At 27.6% G+C, this 19,872-nt stretch overlaps 2 protein-coding genes across 2 annotated transcripts; both read right to left on the bottom strand.

The window, feature by feature from the left end:
* Positions 1-6,479: 6,479 nt before the first annotated feature.
* LOC110671753 (scopoletin glucosyltransferase-like) lies at positions 6,480-8,199 on the bottom strand. The gene has a single exon (XM_058151496.1). It carries the CDS (start codon positions 8,036-8,038, stop codon positions 6,560-6,562), a length of 1,479 nt encoding a protein of 492 aa, XP_058007479.1. The 5' UTR covers positions 8,039-8,199; the 3' UTR covers positions 6,480-6,559.
* Positions 8,200-17,287: 9,088 nt separating this feature from the next.
* Positions 17,288-18,790, bottom strand: LOC110671769 (scopoletin glucosyltransferase-like). Its single transcript, XM_021834334.2, has one exon. It carries the CDS (start codon positions 18,712-18,714, stop codon positions 17,302-17,304), a length of 1,413 nt encoding a protein of 470 aa, XP_021690026.2. The 5' UTR covers positions 18,715-18,790; the 3' UTR covers positions 17,288-17,301.
* Positions 18,791-19,872: the final 1,082 nt, after the last annotated feature.

Genomic DNA, 19,872 nt, shown 5'->3' with positions numbered 1-19,872 from the left:
AAGATGAATATTAAAGATATTACCTAGAATTTTTTTAGATATGTAAGTATTACTCTCAATCATTTCCTCCTTAGTATTGAATATAATTGGGATGGTTCTTGGACGATAGATACAGGAGCTTCCACGCATATGACCCATGATCACACGTTTTGCATCTTCCTAATAGACAAATAAACAAGCCTATGTGTTTTTACTCAATGGTATAAAACAAAGTGTCAGCCAAATAGGTACTATTGCTCTACACCCTACCCTTTCCTTGACAAATGTGTTTTATATTCCCAATTTTCAATATAGTCTTTTATTTGTAGGTAAACTCACAGCTTCATTTAACATAGTTGTAACATTTTCCTACTAAGAAAGTTGTAACTGTTGGAAGATTGATAGAAGAGTTATATAGGTTGGATAAGTCTTCTTTCCAGCTACCAAACATTTGTATCGATTCAAATTTTCCTATACCTACTACCTATACTGAGCAAAGTTGTAATGAAACAAACACATGTTGTGTTGATATAAATAATTTTCTCTTGTTCATGGCCAACTATGACACAACAGGTTGGGCCATGCCTCACATGTCACAATCTCTCACATTTCCTAACTTTCACATGTAACACAAGTCACAGATTGTACCATCTATCAAATGTCCAAGCAAAAGTGTCTTCCTTTTCCTTTTAGTTCATCACATACTGATAAACCTTTCCAACTGATACATATTATCCTATGGGGATCATATGGAACATATTCAATATTCAAAGTGCGTTTTATGTTAACAATTGTAGATGATTATAGCTGAGCCACATGGACATTTCTTTTACAAAATAGGACCCAAGTTTCTTCTACTCTCAAAGTCTTCTTCAATATGATAGCTAATCAGTTTGATACTTCCATAAAGGTTATACGAAATGATAATGGTAGTAAATTTCTCAATAAGGAATGCACTCAATTATTCCAAGACAGAGGTATAATACACTAATGTTCATGTGCATATACGCTGTAACAGAATGGCATCATTGAAAGAAAGCATCGACGCGTGCTACATGTTACTTATTCATTGATGTTCTAGTCTTTTATACCATATAAATTCTAGGAAGAGTCTTTACTCATAGCAACTTACATTATTAATAGGCTCCCCACGAAAATTTTACAATGGCGGTCTCCTTATGAGCTATTGTATCACAAGAGTCCATATTATTCACTCATGAGAACCTTTGGCTACTTATGTTTTACCACCAACATCTTACCTCAAAAAAGAAAGTTTGACCCAAGAGCATATCCTTGTCTTTTCCTTAGTTACTTTGTAGGTCAAAAAGGCTATAAGTTGCATAATCTTCACACCAAGTCCATTTTCACTACTAGGGACATTACATTTAAAGAGAATATTTTTCCTTTCTCTCAACCTCACACACTCATTCTTCCTCCCAGTGAACATGTACAACCCTTTATGCCTTTACCATAACCTGACACATTGTCTTCATATGAATAAACTACAATGTCCTCACCACATATTGTTCAAGACTCCATTTCCAGCATTTTAGAATCTCCACATTCAATTCCTAGTTCATGTCACATCCCACAACTTGATTCTGTCCATCACCCACCTTCCCCACCTTCTATCTGTCGTAGTAGTAGACCTATTACAAAACCATTATGGCTTTAAGATTTCATGGCATACGTCCAACCTAATGCCTCATGTCATGGTTCTAGCTCATCAATTGCTACTGGTCCATTAGTACCATTTCCTCCAAAAAGTAATATTTCCCTATCTTCATTATCACCTCTCATAAATTTTATTATTTTTTTATGGCCTTTTATGTGCATTTCCTTGAAAATTTTTCTATGATTCCCAAACCCATTAGTTATAAATAGGCTAAGAATGACCCTCATTGGGTTGAGGCAATGAATAAAAAGCTTATTGCCTCAGAACATAATGGGACTTAGGAGCTTATGTCTTTACCCTTTCATAAGAAAGCCATTGAATCCAGATGGATTTATAAAGTTAAATACAATTTTGATGCACAGTTGATAGATACAAAGCTCACTTAGTGGCTAAAAGATATAATCAATTGCCGATTGGAATATATTGCTAGTTTTTCTCTAGTAGCCAAAACTATTACCATTTGACTTCTTCTTGCTTTTGCATCTGCCAAGGAATGGGCCATTCACCAACTCGACATAAATAATGCCTATCTTCATGGTTTCATCAATGAAAAGTTGCATATGAAACCCTCTGAGGGGTATGACAAGGAACAACCTGAACAAGTATGTCAATTGATAAAATATCTCTATGGCCTTAAGTAGGTAGGTCGATAATGGAACAAGGAACTAACTTCAAAACTGAAAGCTTATGGTTATGTTCAATCATTGCATGATAGTTTCCTATTTACTAAAGGTTTTGGTACTCAATTTCTTGCACTTTTGGTTTACGTTGATGATGTATTAGTTACTGGAGTAGATGAGAACAATATTGTTAATGTCAAATGTTGTTTGCACATTTCATTTACTATCAAGGACATAAGACATGGTCTCTATTTTTTTGGAGTTAAAATTGCTCATTCTAGTGATGGGTTATTTCTTTCACAGTGTAAATACATCTTGGACATTCTTCATGATGCTAGAATGCTTAATGCCAAGATTAAAGAATTTCCCATGTCCAAGTCTCTCAAGCAAGATGATACTGGACCATTACTTATTGATCCAGAGAAGCATAGATGCATTGTGGGGTGCCTATTGTATGTTAATTTGACACGTCTTGATATTTCTTTCAGTGTGCAACATCTGAGTCAATTTTTTAATTTGACACGTCTTGATATTTCTTTCAGTGTGCAACATCTGAGTCAATTTTTGCATGAACCTCCTCAACCACATTGGGATGCTCTTATGGACTTGCTTCGATATTTGAAAGGTACTCTTGCTAAAGGGATGTTCTTCCCTTCTAAAACAGAGCTTCGATTACGTGCTTATTATGATGCAAACTAGGCTACCTGTCCTATGACAAGGAAAATTGTTACAGTGTATTGCATCTTTTTTAGTTCTTCTCTCATTTCATGGAAGACAAAGAAGCAAGCTACGGTCAGCAAATCCTCGATAGAAGTCGAATATCATAGGATGGCAACTACAGTTTATGAATTGCAATGGCTTTCCTACTTGTTACGAGATTTACAAATTTCCTTTCCTTTACCAATTCCCCTCACCTGTGACAATAAAACAATAGTTCACATCTCTGAAAATCTGTGACAATAAAATAGTAGTTCACATATCTGAAAATCTAGTGTTTCACGAATGTACCAAGCATATAGATATCGATTGCCACATTATTCACCAACAGGTCATCAACAAGTTTATTTCCACTTCACATATTAGTGTGAAACAACTGGCAGATTTGTTCACCAAGCCCCTCAATTAATCTCTTTTCCATCAGATCTTGTCCAATATGGGGTTGGTTTCCCTATCTCCATCTTGAGGGGGGACTGTAGAGATTAGATAAGTTATATTAGCGGGAAGATTATTAAATGAGTGAAATGGTTTTGTTGAGCTGTAAAGGGATGGTTGCAAGTTTGTTAGAGAGAACAACTTGGCATTTACACATGCCTATCATGTACATATACCAAATAGCATAATAATGAAAGTAGATTTTTGGATTCTTCTCCAATATTTTTCTTCTTCTATTTACTATTTCAGACTTAAGAAATCACTTCAATGATTTTTTATCAATCAAGCAAATGAAGAATTCAATTCAACGATTGATTCCAAGAATGATTGGGAACTTCAGAAGAGCAACTCTGATTTTCTAAACTTGATCTTATTCGAATATGATTTTCAATGGTTGAGAACGCTATACATCACAAACAAATTACACAATTAATATCAACATTCTACAATCAAACAATACAATAATCAATTTGCACATAGAGAGATAGAAACTATATGGCTATTCTAAGAAAATTCAAGAAACCCAAATCGATTTTGCTCTAGTACCAAAAGAAATTAAAATTGAATTAAATGCACAAAGAGAGACAACTCACAATAACAAAGAGAGGTTTAAGAGGGGAGAGAGAGAGAGAGAGAGAGAGAGAGAGAGAGAGAGAGAGAGAGAGAGAGAGGCGTTGAGGGATAGCTTATTCTTGCATAATTGTTAGGGAGTAGAAGACTTGAATAGTTAACCTAAAATATTATTTCTGTTTTGGGCCTGCTTGCAAAATCGGATAAGTGGAAGGAACATTACTATTTAGTTTATTCATTTTAATAAAATTAATTATTTAATTTTTTATTTTAAAAAATATATTGTTTAGTTCTTTATTTTTTAGTTTGTGAATTATTTAGTTTCTATCATTATTTTAATTTAATCTTTTTGTTAGTTAAGTAAAAGAGAGATAATAGTTGTATTATTCAAATTACAGGACTAAATAATTAATGAATTTAAAATTATGACATTAAATAGTTGTAATATTTAAATTAAAGAGATTAAAAAGTTGAGTTAAGGAAAAAAATTTGCTTTAAAATAATGATAGAGGCTAAACGGACTAAAAAATAAAATGATTAAATAGTATATATTTTAAAATAAAGATTAAGCAGTTAATTTTATTAAAATATATAAATTAAATAGTAATTTTTGTATTTAGAATAGTTTTTTTATTCTCGCACCCAAAAAAGCTTAAAATAGGGGCATAGATTACCACCCTTAAGAAATGAATGTCCACGTAAAGCAATATTCAAAGGTAAATTTCAAAATCACCTCTATATGTTAGCTGTCATAGTAGCGCTAATTTTGAAATAAATGCATTAAAATTTAAAAATTTAAAAAATAAATTTGAAAAATATTTCAAATAAAATTTTTAAAATTTTTATACATGGAAATAAAATGAAATATATAGAAAATACGAAAAATGATTCAATATGTTAATGTCAAAATTTTGCAATCAATATTTGATAGATTGGTGGATTTTTTGTATTGCTATAGCGAAAGTTGCCGCCACTACAGTAATCCGAACACTGATGATTGTTACAATAACCGCCAAGACTACCACATTAATGCTAATATTGACATCATCATACTATATTTTCAAACTTCAAAAATTTACCAGAAATATCACAAAGCTAGAAAAATGAGAGACTTGCCTTGAAAATTAAAAAAAAAAAAAATTTCAATTTTATTATGATGCTATCTTTTGAAATTTTGAAGTGTTACACTTGATATCTTCTAAGTAAATTATTTTTATATTTAATATCCTTATGATGTTATTATTAAGATTATTATTATTATTAGGGATAATGCCAAAAAAATCAAGGAATTTGGGATTTTTAATAATTTTATCCTAATTTTTTTTAACAAAAATATCCTAAACTCTTAAATTTTTAATAATTGTACCATATCATTTATTTCACTATTAATTTTAACAGTGAAAATGTCTAAAAAACCCTAAACTTTACCTTTTTTAATAATTTTATCTTAAACTATCTTTTTAATAAATATATCCTAAATTTTAAAATTTATTATAATTAAACCTCATTATTAGTTACCCTATTAAATGTTAACAATTGTGTCACGTTAGCGCTTTATAATCACTCAAATTAAAATTAATTAAATTTAATTTATAATAAAATAAACTATAATTAATGAATAAATGGGTACTGTTTTGGGGCTGCCAAGGTGGGTTTAGTTGAATTGTTGAGAGGGGATACTAATGGAGAGTAAGGTTGAGTATGCATAAAAACAAAGTTAGGTTGAGCAGAGGTGAGCTTCACAAAAGTGATGACTTGTCCAAATGATGAAGTGGTGGAAGTGGTATTAGTTTTATTTTAAATAAATTTTCTTTTTTATTTTTTTATTGTAAATTAAGTTTAATTAATATTAATTAAGGGATTAGAAATATTGACTGACACTTCTGTTAAAATTGAAAGAGATAATTAATGATGAGATTCAATTATAGTAAAGTTTAAAGTGCATGGTATATTTGTTAAAAAAAAGGTTTGGGGTATAATTGTTAAAAAATATAAAATTTGAGATTTTTTTTAGACATTATTAATGTTGATGTGGCAAAATCCGTTATCTTTAACGGTGAAATAGACGATAGGGTATAATTGTTAAAAAGTTTAAAGTCCAGGATATTTTTATTAAAAAAATTTAAAGTATTATTAAAAATCTCAAATTCATAATTTTTTGCCATTATTATTATTATTATTATTATTATTATTATTATTATTATTATTATTATTATTATTATTGCAGTTAAATAATTCAATATATTTTTTATTGGATCATTTGATGCATTATTAAAAAACATGAGTGAACCATGCAATCACATAATAATTTGGTTCAATTTTTAGTAACTAATATATGCATTTTTCTATATTTTTTTCCCATAATGAATTGGTATAGTAAAAAGTAAATTATATTATATTGCTTCCTACTTGGTGTTGGTTTTCTTTTTAATATATTCATTTAATCCCTATTCTCCTATAATTAAATGCACGAATGAAAAAGCTTGATACAATTCAATGTTTGCATAATCTCTTAATTTTATTATTTTTATTACTTTTGCAGTCCTTTCTTGGCAATTTGCTTTTATACGCTGGTAGCTATCTCCTTGCTTCTCCTTAGGGCTCTTAGTTCTTCAAGCAATGCATTAACATCAGAGTAAGATGATCCTCCTTCTTCAGTAGCCCTCCTTGCCATCTCTTTTAGTGCCATAGCTCGGTTTCTTATTTCCTCAGCTTCTTCACCAACCATTAACCGAGACATTGACTTCTCTATATCTTCCTTCTTCACTAAAATTTTTTTCTCATGCCTAGACCATTCTTGGGCACCAACTGCAACTCCTATTTTCAAAAGATCTGTAATGAGTTTTTCATTGTCAAACTGCTCAGCATAGAGTGGCCATGTGATCATTGGCACCCCTGCACTCACTCCCTCCAACGTAGAATTCCATCCACAATGAGTCATAAAACCTCCAACAGCTTCATGTTCAAGAATCAACAACTGGGGTGCCCATCCCCTTATGATCAAACCCTTTCCCTCCATCCTCTTCTCAAATCCTTCTGGCAGCCATTCTTTTGTCACTTCATTCTCTCTTTTTTCTTCAGTTCGCACAACCCAAATGAAGTTTAGTCCAGAAGCTTCAAGAGCCATAGCAATCTCAAGTAATTGAGGAGCTGAAAATTTGAATAAGCTACCAAAACATATATAGAGAATTGAGTTGGCTTTCTTGGAGTCCAGCCATCTTAGACATTCATGTTCATCAATAGATGCTTTATCTCCTCTCTTTGCTTTGTCTTCAATGTTCCTGTTGCAAAGTGAGAGAGGGCCAATGTGCCATGCCTTCCTTCCCATGACCTTTCTATAGTGTTCTGAGTAAGCCGGTTCTAGCTCACGGAAACTATTCATGAGGACTCCATAGCTGTTAAGGTCTGATTCCCAAATTTGACCCCTAAGTTTTCTAAAAAGATTCTGCTCGGTTGAATCTCTCAAATAAGTTGGCAATTGTAGTTTCGTCTTCTTTATCTGGTCCGGTAGGCCAGGCACTACAAAGGGTTCAAAATCAGACTCTACTCTTTTGTAAGGCTCATATCGTCTAATACTGTCGCCGACGCACATAGCAAAAAAGCTAGTTCCATTAAAATACAACCTCGGAATCCCAAGCTTGCTTGCAACTCCTGTTGCCCACGGAAACGGCATGTCCGCCACAAGACAATCAGGCTGGCATTCTTCTAGGATCTCTGTAAATGGTTGTTCTAGAAGGTTAATTGCATGAAGGAACTTTGGAATCATTTCTGGTGTATTGAGGTAATTTAGATTCTCGCATCCCTCTGGCAATCCTGCCTCTGCATAAGGGAATTTCATGACTCGAATGCTGATTTCAACACCCAATTCTCTCTCTCTTTCAATTGCTTTAGAGAAGCCAGGTACATTGAGAAGGGTCGTAACAATGGTTGCCTTCACTCCTCGCCTTGCAAAAAGCCTGGCCATGTCTATTGTAGGAAGTATGTGGCCATAAGCCACATATGGAAAAAAGATGATATGAATCTGACTTGATTGTGAATCCATGTAGTCTTATAGGTTGATACAGATTTAGAGCAAAAGGGATGGAAGATGAAAAAAGAGAAAGTAGTTATCTTCCGATTGAAACCGATACTCTAGTAGCAATCAGCTTGGAGTTTCTCCTCTCTAAGCATCTGTTTATTATTGGTTTCGTGACCTGCATTTCCTTGCTCCAAATATATAAGAAAAAAAAATGGGTTGGGCTTCCAACAGATGATGGTTTTTTCCTACTAATAACTTGGTGGAAAAGTATACTTGGAGGAAAAGAAATCCACAAGAAGCTGCCAAGATAGCAATCAAAGATAGTGATGAAGCAAGTAAGAAGCTACCTCTTTTGCATGTTTGTCGAATTTTCAGCTTCCTAGAGCAAAAAGTATTGGTAAGTTGCTGATGAGAAGAGTATTAATTTGAATATTCCGTTATTTAAACGTCCTAATTATCTTGCTTTTAGGCAACTATACTGTTTTCTGTCTCTTACACTCATTGTAAGCACATCATATGTCATGTGATTTTTTTTTTTAATCATTATTGTTTTGACAAAATGGAGGTGTGAATTTGGAAATTGGTAACCTATGGCTGCTATATGAAATATGGATAGGAATAATGAAGATTACTTTGTTTGAATTTAAGATTGTTAGATTTATGACGAAAATCTTAGTTGATTTAGAAGATTTTTTTTATGAGAAATATTTTTGATATAGAGTAAAATTTTTATTTTAGTATTATTTCTAAATTTTTCTAAATTGAATGAGATTTCTAATTAGATTAAAACTAAGGGATTAATTATATAAATAGAAGCATTGTAAAGACATTAATTTAGCTTTGCTTATAAAGAGTAATTTTACTCATGGACAGTGATTTTCAGCTCACTGAAGTTATTGTCTATTGCAATGAAAAGTTTTATCAATTACTGAAAATTTGACAAAAAATATGTGAATCTTAACTATTTTATAAATTAGTTGCACTATAAATATTATATCTCGAATCTGTAAGGCAAAAATTCATCCTTTAAGCATATGAAAGTCTCTAAATACGCATTTGCTGACGACTGCTTTTCTTATGTGGCAATTATTGTAAGCACGCGAAACCAGAAAATTAATGTGTTGATAGTTATTTTCATAATCAAGTTCATAATGTTGGACTTTCATGTAGGTTTTGTTTTATTTGGCTAGCAAGTTAGAAAATGTATGAGTTTGATGTTTGTCCTATGAGATTTATATTGAAAAAGCAAGCCCATAGTATTTTTCATTAGGCATTAGGGGTGATACTATTCAATTTGAATTGAATAAATCGAATAAAATCACTTAAATTTAGTAATTCAATTCAGCTTTTAAAATAATTCAGTTTGGTTCAGTTTTGTATTTTAAGAATTTAGATTATTTCGATTTGGTTTTAAAGAAAAAAAATCAGTTGAACCAAACCGAACTAAATTGCTTTATTGATTTTAAATTGATTTATTATTATTATAAGGAATTTATGAATTATATGTAATTATATATATATATATATATATATATATATATATATATATATATATATATATATAAATTGTTTAATTTCATTTATTAATGGTTGTTAGATTCAAACCAATGTTAAATCCAGATCAAATGACTTGAAAATCAATTCTAAATTAAAAAACCAATCAAAATTCAAAACCAAACAGTTCGAAATAAACCAAACTGAAATAGAACAGTTTGGTTTGATTTGATTTTTCATTTATTTTAATGCAATTCGATTTCTAAAATATGATAATTCAATTAATTTAACTTTAATGATTCGATTTAGTTCGGTTCGATTTGAACCAAATGCTAGCCCTATCAAACATTACTGTCATGAAATTGGTAATGTGTTTTTCAGTCGCTTATTTGACTAATAACTCAATTATCGAATCTCTATTTTGGAATATTGAAAATTAAATTTTAATTTTAATATTTTCATTCATTATAATAATTTTTAAAATATTAAAAAAAAATATAAGGCAATATTACGTGAAGATTATTGGATTATTATTTATTAAATTATTGTCATAATTTAAATAAAATGAAAATTTGAAATTCGAATTTAAAATGTCAAATTAGTAATTTCAAGAAGTATAAAATCATAATTCTTAAATGATAAATAATCTATTAAATTTTTTTATCTTTAACTAAAAAAAAAATTCCTTATTTTTATCCTTAAGATATTAGTGAGAAAGTATTTTGATTCGGAACAATTAATATTTTGATATGTATAATGCAATTGTAGGGTAATTTGCAGCACTGAACTTTGGTGGGTGTTTCGTGTTTGTTCATCAACTTTAATTTGTTTAAAATAAAAATCTTTAACTTCAATTTTGTTTCAGAGACCATCTCTTTCACCTATAATAATAAGTTTACGATAAAAAAATATAAAATTACTAATTTATCTCATTTTCTCTTTCCTACTTGTTAACCTTACTTGAAAATAGATCCTTTCATTATTCATTTGTGAAAAAATGTCTCTAGACTATTATTTTATTTTATTTTATTTTATTTAATAATTTAGCTAGTATAGTTAATTTAATAAAATTTAACTATAATGTTAAAAAAACTAACTATACACAACAAATGATAATAAATTAATAAATAAATGGAAAATTCAAATAATTTTTATTAATAATTTTAATAAATAAAAATTTATGAAAAATAAAATAATTTTATTAATTAATAATCATCTATTAATTTAAAAGAAAAGAAAGTTTGAGAAAGGAAAGAAGAAAGAAAATGAGTAAAATAATAATTTTATATTTTTTAACTTATAAAACCTACAATTCAAATAAAATAATGATTTCTGAAACAAAATTATCGTTGATGGATTTTCTTATAAAAATAAAATTTAAAAACATCTACCAAAATTTAGAGATTATGAGTGCTAATTAGCTGCAAATGCATGTGGACCTAAGCCACATCCAAATCAAGAAAATTCATACCAATCTAGTAGGATGTGGTCATGATATTGGATTGAAACCCCACCAAGTTTGTAGAGAACTAATGAATGCTGGCTTTTTCTTTGGAAAAATTTTCTTGCTTGAATTTTGCTAAATCCTAAATTTTAAATATTAAAAAATTGACGTAAAAATTAAGCTGATCTTTGAATTTGTTGAACTTTATAACGAAATCAATAAAAATTTGAGTACCAAATAGATTTTTCACCCACTAAGAAAATCAGAAAGTTATATTACATTTTTTTTTGTCTTACAGATGAATGGACTGTAGGTGAGTTAGGAAAGTTAATATCTCAATGTGAAATGATAAATTGCATTTTTCTAATTAACTTTAAGCTAAATCAAATGTAGCAAAAAATAAATAACTCAATTTCATTAGGGTTCACTGACTCTAATAGAATGAGATTCATCAAAATTTTCTACAATATCACAGTTTGCTTAAAATGTAAATTGATTGATTTTGACAATGTAAACAAAGTTTTCCTTGAAGATGAATGAAGTATACTGGATCAGCTAAATGGCCCATAATTCAAATGCCCTTACCACTCACAAATGTTTTGTTTTTTTTGGGACAGAAATGTGGAATTCTTTTCTTGTTGATCAAGATGAAGGAAAAGGAAAGCTAAAGTCTTGATTTACAAAATAATTAACTTACTAGTTAATAATATTACAAGATAGATCATTCTAAAAACAAAAAAAAAATCATTACAAGATAGATATTTGAGTATAGGCTGAGTCTAATATGTTATATCATATAATGTTAAATTGCCTCCATCATTTATTCTTTTATCCTAACTCTATGTATTGATTGGAAAAAAAATAATGAGAGGAAAATAAAAGAAGATAATAATAAAAAAGAAAAAATAAGGGCTTATATATTTATGGAAAATTAGAGTATTTTTCTGAAAAGGTTTTCTAAAAAACACTAAAAAATAGAGTTTCGTATTCACATTTGTCAGTTTTTCAAATGAAAAACTGAAAAATTAACTTTCTAATTTTTCAAAATTGGACTAAGATTTGAAAAACAGCTTTAAGTTATTTTCACTGTGTTCCTCTATAGCAAAGATTACGTTTCTGATTTTTTTTCAAATGAAAAATCATGTCCTTTTTATAATCAAATTATGCTACAACTTTTTAATATCTAAAATTGAATAATTATTTTAAAAAATTTTTATTTATAATGATAAAAAAAAAATTAATCATATTATTATAAAATAAATTAATAAAAATATTAAAAAATTTATAAATAAAATAAAATTTTTAAATATATTTTGCAATGATTTATTTTTAAATTATAAAAGATATGAATATATTTTTTTAAAATTAAAAAATTGTTTTTTTTTAATTTTTTATAGGTGAATACGTTCATTTTTTTTTTTCATTTTTTTTTTGTATAAAATAAAAGCTATAATTTTCTTAGAAAATAAAAAATAGAAAACAGAAAATAGTTTTTCACAAGTAAACAAGCCCTAACTTTTTCTTGATATATTTGAATATAGGAAGAAAAATATTAAAAGTAAAGTTATTTTTAATAATAAATTAAATTTACAATTTTAGTCCTAAGTATTTAAAAAGAACTTAGAAAAATAGAGATATTTTTATAATTTTAAATAATTTTCTCCTAATTTTTTTCTTTCAAATTTTTCTTTCCTCCCTACTTTTTCTCAATCAAACATAAAATAAATAATAAAAAAAGTTGTTTACCTCTTAAATTTTCCTTCCCTTTATTTTTCCTCCATCCAAACAAAGTGTTAGAAGCTTAGTAGATTAAATTTTTCATAAAATGACAGCATCCAAGAAATCCGTAAGATCAAAATGATTTTTTTAATAGATGCAAATTATAACCAATTATTTTACATCTATCTATGTATTTAAAAAGTAAATAATTGGTCATTTATTTGCAAAAAAAAGTAAATTTTTATGCTTGAAAAGTAAAGATAGTCTATTTGAAAAGCAATTGCATATATACAATAAAGTAAATGAGAGTTTGATTGAACTTGAATTGAAATCAAGACTGTTTGAAAATATGAAGTAGGAACGATATTATGATAATAGATATTTTGATGCATATTTGGTATTATAATAATAGATAAGATTATGAATGATCATATCCGTCAAAGAGTACATGTGACATATATTATAAATAAAATGAGAATGTTTATTAAGGTAATTTGCTTATATCCAATGTAGAGAATCAAATGCTTTTATACGTAAATGTGATAAATTAATGGTAAAAGTAATGAGAAGGAAAATGAAAAAAAAAAATCTAAGGCTCCATTTATTTTATAGAAAATTAAGAGGAATTACATTTATTTGAAAAGTAATTACATTTTTTGTTGTTTGGGAGCATACTAAAATAAGATGTATTCTATGGTTACTTGATTTAAAACAAAGTAAAATTATTTTATTAGAGAAAATAACGTGATATAACAAAATTTTAAAATTTATCTAATTAAATTTTTATAAAACAATACTTTTTTCATAAAGTAGTCAATTACGAAAATATTTATTAACTTAAAAAAAATTTCTTCCATATCTTAAATTATCATATTTTTTACAACATTTTCAATTCTAATTAAATTAATATATGTTAAATGTGAAATGATAAATAAATATATCTTATTTAATTTTATTTATAATAATTTTTAACATTATTAAAAAATTTTATATATGTTATTTTATGTGAAGAAATTTTATTTTTTCTGTTAAGTTAATAAATTTTTCATAATTGACTATTTAACAAAAAAAAAGCATTATTTTATAAAAATTAAATGAAATTAATTGTAAAATTTTATTAAATCACCTTATTTTTCATAACAAATTAATATTTACTTTGTTTCAAACCAATTAACTATAAAATATACATAAAAAAAATTAAAAGGAAAATATTTTTCCCAATATAGGGAAAATCAATTCTGAATTAAAGCTATAATATAAATAAATAGTTATGCCATTATTTTATTGTATTCTTATCATCGTAGTTGAAATATTCTAAATTGCTGAGATGCATCATCAAATCAAGATATTAATTATTATCAATATTATTATTTTAATTATGATTATTTAAATCATCAAATTTAAACTTATAATCATTTATTGATGTGGGTGGATTATATAAAACTTTAAGGGTCTCTCCACTTATAGAAAATTGTGGTAGTTTTTTAAAATATTTTTTTAAGAAAATTGAAAGATAAAGTTTTGTATTTATATATGTCAGTTTTTAAAATAGAGAATTAGAAAATCAAATTTTCAATTTTTTAAAATTTAATTAAGATTTGAAAAATATCTTTAAATTATTTTTCATTATTTTTTTAACAAATATTCTATTTTTTAACTATTTTCTAAATAAAAACTTATGAATTTTTATAATTAAAACTACATTATGACTTTTTAATTTCTAAAATTAAATAATTATTTAGAAAAATAAATATTTCAAATGACAAAAAAATTAATCATCATATTATTATAAAATAAATGAATAATATATATTAAAAAATGTTAAAAATAAAATAAGTTTTTAAATATGTTTTTACAATGATTTATTTTTTTTAATTATAAAAGATATAAATAATTTTTTTAAAATTAAAAAAATTATTTTCTGTTATTTGCAGGTGAATACGTTTTTTATGTTTTTTCTTATTTTTCATAGAAAATGAAATCTATAGTTTTTTAAAAATGGAAAATGAAAAATAAAAAATTATTTTATGCAAGTAAACACACCATAATTTTTTTTTTTTTTATCATCAATTGAAGTCATTTGGTTAGAGTCCTTATTACATGAAATTAGTGTTTTATGTCCCACTCCTCCTATATTGTAGTGTGACAATATGGGTGTAGTTAATCCCATTGAAGTTGATTTTCACTTTGTTTGTGACGAAGTGGCAAAGAAGGAATTGCAACTTTGCTTCATTCCTTCTAAAGACCAAATAGCAGATCTCTTAACTAAAGCCCTCTCTCAAATGTGTCATGCACTTTTTTACACCAAGTTGACAATTTGACCGTCGCATGGTTCGAATTGAAAGCGTGTGTGAAAGACGTTTTATTAACTTAAGCTCCATTTATTTTACGTAAAATATTTTTTATTTTTTATATTTTTTAATATTTAAAATATTTAAAAATATAGATTAATAAAAAAATATTTTTTAAATTAAAAAAATATTTTATTTTTTAAAAAAAATGATTTTTTCTTTTTTAAAAAGAAAATTATTTTTTATTTTTTAAATTTTAATAATTTTATTAATGTAAAAATATTTATATATACACGATATAAACATTTACATATACAATCAATTTAACATAATAATTAAATAATAAAAAATACTTTTATAAGAGATTTTTTTTAGAAAATATTTTTTATTTTCTATATATAAATTAGTAATACAATTATATTAGTACAATATAACCATGAGTCCAGCAACCGTACATAAGCTAAACCGAAAGGCTATTTACACCATTTATAGGTTGTTTAATGGCTTATAATACATAAATTCACACATAATTTTTAAAATATTTTTATTCTATAATTTTTTTTCTCCTTTGATTTTTCATCCCATCACACATTTAAATTTATATTTGTTAAGAACATTTAAATATTTTTAGGAATTTTTTCTTGATTTCTTTTAACTCATGTAGTTCAAATTATTATAAAAGAAAGAGAAAAATACAAAAAATATAGAGAATAGAAATATAATGAAATAATGAGATAAATAAATTGCACAATAACTTCTTGAATGTTATGAAAAATTATAAGTTTAGATTATAATAAAATAAAAAATCAAATTATATATATATATATATATATATTGAAAATGCTTGAAACTTTGCATTAAAAAGCCCAAGGGCCATCTTGAAGGCTCAAAGTTTGAAGCTCTGAAGGAATGGTTGTAAGCCAATTACACGGGAGTTTATCATGCAGGTACATTTTTGCTAGACAATCAGCCATTCCATTTGCCGTTTGTTTCACCTGCGCAGAGAAACGTATCTAAAGGAAGTAGTTAGTTATTGTATAGAAAGGATCAATGCATTGATATTAAGTCTTTATTTATAGAAAATCTTTTTGTTACATAAGCACTGCACCAAATAAATGAATGAGTTTAACATTATGGCCTAATTAAAAATCTTTATTTATAGAAAATCTTTATTTCCTTATGGACTAATTAAAAAAAAAAAAAAGCTATAGTTTAACATTTTTTGCAATTTCATCTTTTTTTTCAATTTTATAAATAAGCAAATTAATTTTCAAATTTGTTTTAGTTTTATGACAATTACACATTTTGGCTAAATATTAATTATTTTGTCTGTGTTGTATGAATTATTCATTATTTTATTTTATTAATATAATTTAATATTTTTTTATATTTTACATTTTCAAAATCACGCTATAAAATTTTATAAATGATAAAAATTTTTAATTAATCATAATTTTATTTTAAGTATTAATAAATAATTATTTTAATAGTAATTGATATAATTTTTTATTTAATAAAATATATAAAAATATATACAATTTAAATTTTGAAATAAATTACTTAATAATTATTTTTTATTATTTTTCCTTTTTTCAAATTAGTTCATAGATACTGATAAAAAAATAAAGTATATATATATATATATATACACGTCGTCATTTGTCTAATTTAACAAAAATTAATTAAAAAACGATTGATTTTTAGATATATAATATAATGATGAGAGATTGAAATGGTAAACTTAAAAATTTTAAAAGAATTTTAGATAATTAACTATAATTCTTAATAGAAATTCAACTAAAGGGTTAGGCAAAGGTGTCCTACATGATTCATGTACTGTTTCATTTAGTGAAGGAGTCGAGCACAATATAATCTAATTCCAGTATATATATGCTTCCCATTTATTGCACAGTTGCATTTCAATTCAGAAAGTATTATAACTTTAAAATAAAGTTAATTAAAAATGTGAAAGAGGCATCAAACTCATTGCAGAAGAGGATTTATGTTCAAGCACTCTAATGAGAAATTAAGAGTTGCAACCCTGCAAAAGCAGCATATTTTATATCTACTAATTAAAATTTGATGATGATTATATTTTGTTTAAAATATTTATGTGGTTTGGTAAAGTCTAAGGTAGAGACTCAAATGCTCCTATATAAAAATGTGATAAATTAGTGGTGAAAAGAGTAATATATAATTTATAGATTGCGGTATTATAAAATTTATATATGGAGTAAGATATAATTTTTCTTAAAAATTCATATTCATCAATGTAGTTATAATAATTTTATTTCTTTCATAAATTATTATTCTTCTTCCATCAAATTCATTGTCAATATTCATACATTGATGACCTTAAGCTCTTCTAACAAAGCATTTAAATCAGAGAAAGATGATCCCCCATTTTCAACAGCCTTCCTTGACATTTCTTCAAGTTCCTTTGCTCTGTTTTTCATCACCTCACCTTCTTCACCAACCATCACCATAGTCACTGCCTTCTCTATATCCTCCATTCTAACTAGAATCTTCTTTTCATGTCTAGACCATTCTTGGGAACCAACACTGATTCCCACTTTCAGAACCTCTGTAACTAGCTTTTCATTGAAGAATTGTTCTGCATATAATGGCCATGTGACCATTGGAACCCCAGAAGCCACTGCTTCCAATGTTGAGTTCCATCCGCAGTGAGTCATAAATCCTCCAGTGGCTTCGTGATCCAGGATCAACACTTGTGGTGCCCATCCCCTTATTATCAAACCTTTCCCTTCCATCCTCCTCTCAAATCCTTCTGGAAGAAATTTCTCTTCTTTTTTCACAACCCAAATGAAGTTCTGTCCTGAAGCTTCAAGAGCCCTGGCAAGCTCAAGCAATTGAGGACCTGAAAAATTGAACATGCTTCCAAAACATATGTACAGAACTGAATTGGGTTTCTTTAAATCTAGCCATTTCAAACATTCATGTTTATCAATGGACGTTTTGTCTCCTCTTTGTACTTTATCTTCAGTATCCTTGTTGCAGAGAGAGAGTGGGCCAATTAGCCATGCCTTCCTTCCCATGACCTTCCTGTAGTGTTCTAAGTATGCCGGTTCAAGCTCATAGAAACTATTTATCAGGACGCCATAGCTTTTCACTTCTGATTGGATAATTTGATCCATTGCTTCTGTATGCTTATTTTTCTCTCTAATATAATTTGGCAACTGCAATCTTGTCAACTTTATCTGGTTTGGCAGGCCAAGCACTGTGAAAGGATCAAAATCAGATGCTAGGCTTTTGTGAGTCTCATAGCGTCTCAATGAATCAAGCACACAAAGGGCGAAAGTGCTTACTCCATGGAAAACCAGCCTTGGAATTCCAAATTTGCTTGCAACATCTGTAGCCCATGGAAACATCATGTCTGCCACAAGACAATTGGGATGACAATCTTTCAGGATATTTTCAAGTGGGTTTTGAAGCAGGCTAACAGCCTTGCAGAACTTTGGAATCATTTCTGGTGCAATGATGGAACTTGCATTGTCACAACCTTCTGGCAGCCCAACCTCTGCAGTGGGGAAATTCATTAGCTGAATAAATATTTCAAAACCCAATTGCCTATCTCTTTCAATTGCTTTAGAGAAGAAGGGCACATTAGAGGGAGTAGTAATAATTGTTGCCTTCACCCCATTACTAGCAAATATCCTGGCCATGTCCATGGTTGGGATCATGTGACCATGGGCCATATATGGGAACAATGCAATATGAAGCTGTGAATCCATGGAAAGTTTAAAACAAGGTTGGGAATTTGAAAGGCAAAAGGATTGTAGAGGGAATGAGAGAATGCTAGCTAGTTGATCTACCAGCAATAAATTGATAAGAAAAGTTCAATTGCCAATTGCATTTATATAAATTTTGTTGTGAAGATTTGTAAAAGAAGTAAATTATTTCTCATCCTAGTATGAAAGGAATAAAAAAAGGGGAGAAAAAAAAAAACAAAGATTGCTTGTTTGTAAATTTTTATAATTTGACATTATAATGCACTGAGCCAATCTTGCTTGTGCATGTGATTGAGACACTGAAGGAGAGAAAAAAGCTTCCTCTCTCTGTGTGTATATATAAATAGTGGAGGTAACTCTAAAATTTTGCTGAAATAAAATACTATTAAAGTGAAGTATCTTAAAAAATGGATGGAGTCAATGTAGACAAGATTACTTTACAAGCAAATTAAAAAGAATTAATAGAGCAAACTTAAAATTTTAATGGAGTAAAATATTATTAAAGTAAAATATTTAAAGAAATGGGTGTGTTAGTAGGGTAAGATTATCTTAGAATAAATTTAAAAAATTAGAGGAGAATTAAAAAAAAAAAGAAGAATTTGTGTATAATCTAATATTAAAATTCAAATTTTAATCAATAACACAAGAACTAAACCCACTTTTTCATATATGCTTTTAATGGTATGTTTGGATAGAGTGAGTGCAGATTTTGTAAAGTAAGATAAGAAAAGATAAGGTAGTAAAATCTTTCCAATTCAATAAATTAGTGAATTGAAAAAGTGAGGGTTTTGAAGATTTTGAAACCTCCAAAAACCTTACCTCCTTTAAAAAACCTTTCTCCCAAACAATCATCCTACTTTAAAAACTCATTATTTATCTCTGAAACTTTCTCCCAAGTAAGCTGTAAGTTGCATTCAAGCACAAAAAAAAGCAGATTTTTTTATTTTTTTGTTTTTAAGAGTCTTATATCAAAAAAATAAAAAAAAATCAAAAGACTTATAAGAATAAAAGACCAATAAACTAATTAGTTAGTTTGTTTTAATCTTTTTAAATTGGTTGGCTAAGCCTGAATAAATCTATCTGGCACTTTATAGAATCTCGGCTTGATCCATTCATTTATCACTGCTCATTCAACTCAAGTTGAGTCTTGGGATTTTTTTT

Source organism: Hevea brasiliensis, chromosome 8 (assembly GCF_030052815.1).
Source record: "Hevea brasiliensis isolate MT/VB/25A 57/8 chromosome 8, ASM3005281v1, whole genome shotgun sequence".
Classification (NCBI taxonomy): Eukaryota; Viridiplantae; Streptophyta; class Magnoliopsida; order Malpighiales; family Euphorbiaceae; genus Hevea; species Hevea brasiliensis.
Note: the sequence above shows the minus strand (reverse complement) of the source record. Positions and strands in the feature narration are given on the sequence as shown.

Bases quoted from the DNA above. Each gene is read 5' to 3' on its own strand.
- LOC110671753 (XM_058151496.1), bottom strand. From the start codon at position 8,038: ATGGATTCACAATCAAGTCAGATTCATATCATCTTTTTTCCATATGTG.
- LOC110671769 (XM_021834334.2), bottom strand. From the start codon at position 18,714: ATGGATTCACAGCTTCATATTGCATTGTTCCCATATATGGCCCATGGT.